This window comes from Pogoniulus pusillus, chromosome 20 (assembly GCF_015220805.1).
Source record: "Pogoniulus pusillus isolate bPogPus1 chromosome 20, bPogPus1.pri, whole genome shotgun sequence".
In the NCBI taxonomy this organism is placed as follows: domain Eukaryota; kingdom Metazoa; phylum Chordata; class Aves; order Piciformes; family Lybiidae; genus Pogoniulus; species Pogoniulus pusillus.
Genome location: NC_087283.1, coordinates 18395750 through 18401385, shown reverse-complemented (window position 1 = coordinate 18401385; position 5636 = coordinate 18395750). Strand labels below are relative to the sequence as shown.

Below are 5636 nucleotides of genomic sequence, written 5' to 3'. Positions count from 1 at the left end.
CCCAGCTCCAGGCCGTGGAGATCGTGCAGGTTTCTCCTCCCGTGGGCACCCGGAAGGCCGCTGAGGAGCTGCCTCCCGCGGGAACTTCCTTCCCCGGGAGCCTCTTCCGAATCTGCCGGGCAAATGGAACCGGAGGGAACCTAGACGCACTCATGCGGCCTGAAGTCGGCGAGGAGCGGGGCCCGGCCCCACCGCTGCGGACACGCGTGGGGACCCTGCGCTTTGTTAGCCCAGGATTATTATACCTGGCCCCTCCGGTGGGAGAGGAAGGGCGAAAAAGTCGCCTCGCAAGAACCCTTCGAAAGGGCCTAATACTCCTTGTTGGCAAGCCCTAATCCTTCAAATCCGACTTGAAATAATGTTTCTCTTTTTGAAGCTTAATTTCCACTGCTGTAAGTGCGGGTCATTGCAGCAGACGGCGGGCTTCTGCGCCGCCGCTAGCCCGGGACTTCTCCGGAGCGGAAAAGACCCTCGGCCGGCGACTGCCGCAGGGCTTACAATGGGCCTGGCCCCACCCCTAGCCTGCCCTGGCCCCCCTCCCGGCCACTCCGATACCTGCTGGCCTTCGTGCACAGTTAACATCTCCACACCTTTTTTCCCGTCCTGTCTTCTGGAAAGCCCGACAAAGTTTGCGGTCTTTGACAGGTTGCCCGGCAGGCTGGGGCTGCTCCGGTCCGGCCCCGTCCCCAGCCCGGGGCTGCAACCAGGGCCGAAGTCGCCCCACACACACTGACCTGTAGCTTTTCTCCTCTACGAGATGCTGCTCCAGTCGCAATCCAGAGCAGTCCTGGCTCAGCACCCCGCTTGTTTTGGTAGTCTTTGATAAACATGTAAGTCTACTCGATATTCAAGATTGATTTCCCTGATTTATTAAGGCAGAATTCATTGGACTCTATTGACCACAAATGACTTAATGTAAATACTGACCCCGGTGAACTTGGAAATAGCAGGTATCGGGTTGATCTATAGATGACCTCTTAATTACCGCAGTTATTAATTTAAGTTATTGCCACTGCTTCTACAGACAGGAACAAAGAAACATTTTTTCCTCATCCCTGCATGGTTTATTAGTCTGAACACAAGTGTTTGGTGACACTTTTAATTAAACAGAAATAATGCGGAGACGCGGTTTCCCTTTCTCATCTGTCCTGTAAAGTGCAGCACTGCTCTTTTCACTGACGGTGGTGACCCACTAACAACGTCCTACTTCGCCGCCTGGTCGCCACCCGCTGCCCGGGGGTGCCCCGGCCGTGCCCCGGGGCGGGCGGCGGGTGCCTGGGGCTGCTCCGCATGGGCGGCGCCGGCTCCTGGCTGCGGAAATCCCGGGGTCACAGGACGGCTTCACGGCGTTCAACTCATCCGTGTTAATTAGAGACTCTGAAAAATACTTTGTGGTATCTATGTACAGCGACGGGGCACAAACAGCGCGGCGTAACCTGCGCCGCTCCTCCTTCAGCTAGTTCGGGTGGAGCTGCCGTGACCGATCGCACCTTTGCAGAGCGGGGCGCCGAGTACCGGCAGTAGCTTTAGGAGGGGAAGGAAAAACTATCCACGACGTAGGGAAACACAGAGAAAAGATTAGTATTTTTTTCTCTGTCCTTTTTGTTTTCTTGGCAAAGAGGTTGAGGGGTGTTGCGCAAACAGCAGGCGAGTGAACGGTCCTGCGAGGGCTGCCGCTCCGCCCGCCGCGCCCCTCGGCCCCATGTGAGCAGCACGTTATATCGCGGCGGGCCGTGTTTCCTGCGACGGCAGGGGAAGTCAGAGCCGCGGGCTGTGCTTGCTGGCCGAGGAGGTCATCGCCGTCCCAGGGAGAGATCTCCTTCGTTTGTTCCAAGCCTCGTTGCAGCCGGTGCCCCGTCGCCAGGGCTCAGAAGGGGCCGGCGACCCTGCCGGGGTGAGAACGGGCGACGAACGTTTCCCAAGCGGGCTCCGGTTCCGGGCCCCGCAGGTTCTACCCGAGAATGGGGGTACTGGTCCCGCCCGCGTAGGGGCGGGGGGTTTAGGAGCGCCACAGAACACCGGCCCCGCCGCTGCTCTCCTAGGGCCTAGCGGGTCAGATCCGGCCGCTGGTCAGTCACCTACCTCACCTCCGCAGCACCGGCCGAAACGCCGTCCGCAGCCTGTCCAAACAGCTTCCGCTCAGCTCACCGCCTCCTGGGCCGCCCTTGGTGCCCCGCCCGAAGCCTGCACAAACACAAGCGGCTCGCAGCGGGCCCGGCCCGGTCCAGCCCGACCCCACTGCCCTTCCCTGCCCGCTCGCCTCGAAGGCTGCTCCCGGTGGGACGCAGTCCCACTTAATACCTGGGAACGGCTTAGCGCCCCGTCCGCGCTGGGCCCGGCGACTGGGCTCGGTGCGAGGGCGGGCTCATGCCGCGCCCTGTGTCCCGGTACGTTCTGCGGTCCCCCCTATCCCCGCGGCCCCGCCGCCGCGGGTACCTTCGCCCGCCGCCGCATACTGGCACGACTCCCCCAGGCCGCGGTGGGATGCGCAGCTTCGCGGGAGCGGCTGCAGGTTGAAAGAGGAACTCCCGAAGGTTTTGGCGGGCAGGTGTTGTTCCCCTGCTACGCCGCTGCCTTCCTCCGTGCCGCGGCCCTCGGGGCTGCCCCTGCGCGCCGCGCTGGCCCCAGCCGTACGCGCCAGGGACCAGATCCGCGGCTTCTCCACGGCCGCGTAGGGCGGCGGCGGGCCAGCCAGGGAGGCGGGGATGAAGTCCACAGCAGGGGCCTTGGCACAGGGAAAAGCGCGGAAGGGGTCGGGTAGGCTGCAGTCGCTTCGCGGGGCCTCGGGCAGCGCCGCACCGAGGCTGGGGGTTTCCTGCAGGGAGCTGGCCCGGCCCTTCTCCAGCTTCCCCGCCTCTTCTTCCTCCTCCTCCTCCTCCAGGTCGTCCAGGTCGCTGAACTGCAGCTCCTTGTCCTCTTTACAGCTCTTCTGCTCTGCTTAGACACACATCAGGGAGGAGAGGGCGGCAAGGTGTTAGTGGGGGTGCGGAGAGGCTGGGGAGGCCTCGAAATCAGCCACCAGTTCGAGCTATTTCGAGGTGCCTGTCCTGCCTTTCCTGCCTACCTCTGCCGTCGTTCTCTGTGCTGTATTCTTCATCTTCCCGCGTGGTTTCTTCTTTCCTCTCTTCTCCTGCTTTGTTCTTGGGAGACCAGGTCATTTTGTTTTCCTTCTTGAGCCTCCGTCTGGCGTTAGCAAACCAAGTGGACACTTGAGTCAGGGTCATTTTGGTGATGATGGCCAGCATGATTTTCTCTCCTTTGGTGGGGTAGGGGTTTTTGCGGTGCTCGTACAACCAGGTCTTGAGAGTGCTCGTCGTCTCTCGCGTTGCGTTTTTGCGTCTGGCCGAGCCACTGAAATCCACAGTCCCGTACCTGCTGAGAGATGGTTAGGAAGAGAGGGGGGCCGGCGGGCGCTCCCTGGCCCGGCCTGGCCCTGCCCATCTGCCTGCATGCCCCTGTCCGCCTGCCATCGCTGCCCAACTTTGATTTCAACTGAGTGGTGCTCCCGGGGCGCCTCGTTTCTTTTGTAAACATTTGTCAGGTCTGAGGTTCCCCCCGTCCCGGCCGTTTGATGTCGGCCGCTGCCTCGCAGGGGGATGCTAATACTGCAGGGCGCTGATCAAAGGGCTTTACCTGTCGTACTGGTACTGCCCCAAGGAATGATCGTACGAGTAGTAGGCAGCGGGCTGCGAGATTCCCGAGTGCAACGTTCCGGTGCCGTCCTTGATCTCATACTGGGGGTTCTGCAAGGAAAGCGGCAGCCTTTGGCATCGAGCAGGAGGGGAGCCCCGCCGTCCCGGGTCCCCGCAGTAATACAGTCCCTTCGACACCCCCTGCCCCCGACGGGACGGCGCCGGTTCTGCGTCCTTCGTCGGTCCCCCGCCCCGACGCCAACTGCGAACCGCCAAGTTTGTCGCCTGTTGCACCCCATCCCCCACCCCCTCCAGTGCCGGGCCCGGACGAGCGGGCACTCACCAGCGCAGTGTAGAGCGCGGCGGGTTCCGCGCTGTAGGGCAGGTAGTTGCTGTAGCCCTGGCCGGCGGCGTACGGGGTCCCGTACATGCCCAGGGCAGCATTGAGCTCCGCGCGGGCGGGCGCCAGCAGCCGGCTCTCATATGGGGCGCAGCAGAGAGTGGCGGCGGCCGGCGCCGGAGAGGCATCCGACACGGAGCGGGGGGCAGCTTCGCAGCAGGTCGTGCTGGGGTTGGCGGGCACGAAAAACTGTGAAGAGCAGAGGAGAGAGCGGCTGTCGAGGCTGCCCCGTCGGGGGGAAATTTGGGAGCGTGTGCGCGTTTGTCTTTGCGTGCAGGGGGGGCGCGGGGGGGTGGGTGAGGGGTGAGGAGGAGGATAGGAAACCCTGTCTTAAGCAACTCATTATAGACACCGGGAAATAAACGGAATTGGAAGTGGGAGCCCTTGGGAAGGGGGCACGATTAATCAAGCAGGCAAAACTTTAAGGAAATAATTGCTCTTGAAAATGGCAACAAATCCGTACGGCTCCTTCTCTCCCGCCCCCCTCTCGGTCCGTTTGCATTGATTTAAAGGCAAGAAGTTGCGATTACAGTTAATTTGACAAAAGACAAAGCAGTAAATATGTCAGCTAACGCAATCGAAGGCATTTGATTTCAGTAAGTTCAAGGGGACAGCTAACTTCCCAAGCGAGGGAGGCACATCTTGCAGTGATTACGGTGTATAAATAATTCCACCCAAATAAATCGTGAGTTGAGGTATGCTGTAGCGACGAGTTAGTCAATACAGGATGCATTCGTGGGGGTATGGGTGTCCTTCGGAGATCGTAGGGGAGGGAAATGCCTTCTCGACAGATCCTAATAAAACGCAGGAAAAGGACCGACCCGAGGAAGAAGGGAGGGGAAAGCGGCAAAGCTTGGCTCCTCAGTACTGCCAGTGAAATCCCGAGCCTGCCGAGCTGCGGCCCCGCTACTCGCACACCCGCCACGGGTGCCCGGCACGGCGGGGGCAATGCCTGGCGCTCCGCGAGCGTTCCGCAAACAGTTCCGCGGGCTCGGAAACCGGTCCCCGCCGGGACTTTAGTATTTGTTTGTTGCACTTAAAACTGAACGGTGGAAGGGAGGGGGGAGGGGGAATTACCACGTTCCTAAACGCCTTTGCTGTGCACACTGCGAGTTATTTGTTTAAGCCTAACACGACACAAACGAGACAAAAACACACACGCACATTTTTTTAAAAAAGGCTCCAGATGTGCCCTTTAAAAAAAAGACTAAGGGAAAGGGAAGAAAAAAAGGGAGGGGGGAACAAGACATCTGGACAGCAGCAGCAGAATCTGAACAAAAGTGAGTGCTGCTCACTCGCCTTACCTGTGAAGTGGTGCTGTAGGGGTATCCGAACTGAGAGAAGGACATAGTCGCTCCTTATTTTTGGACCATAGGCAATATTTTCCCCCCAAGATCGATTGTAACTAAACCCTGCTTCAAGATGCACCTTCTCACACACACATTTCCACGTATGGCTTTCCCCCCCCCTCTATTTTTTTTCCTTTTCTCTCCCCTCAATTATAGATGATTGCACTTAAGAAAAGCAGCCAGACATCTGAGGCGGGGGGGGGGGGGGGGGGGGGGGGGGATTGGTGCCTGGATTTAAAAAAAACCGGCTACCCC

The 5636-nt window shown here is 59.8% G+C and overlaps 1 protein-coding gene across 1 annotated transcript; it reads right to left on the bottom strand.

Moving 5' to 3' along the window:
* Positions 1–1135: 1135 nt before the first annotated feature.
* Positions 1136–5405, bottom strand: IRX6 (iroquois homeobox 6). The gene is given in 7 exon segments (XM_064159786.1): positions 1136–1886; positions 2083–2184; positions 2437–2934; positions 3065–3372; positions 3634–3743; positions 3976–4221; positions 5337–5405. Coding segments are annotated over 6 exon segments (1332 nt in total). The 3' UTR covers positions 1136–1886; position 2083.
* Between the last annotated feature and the right edge of the window lie 231 nt (positions 5406–5636).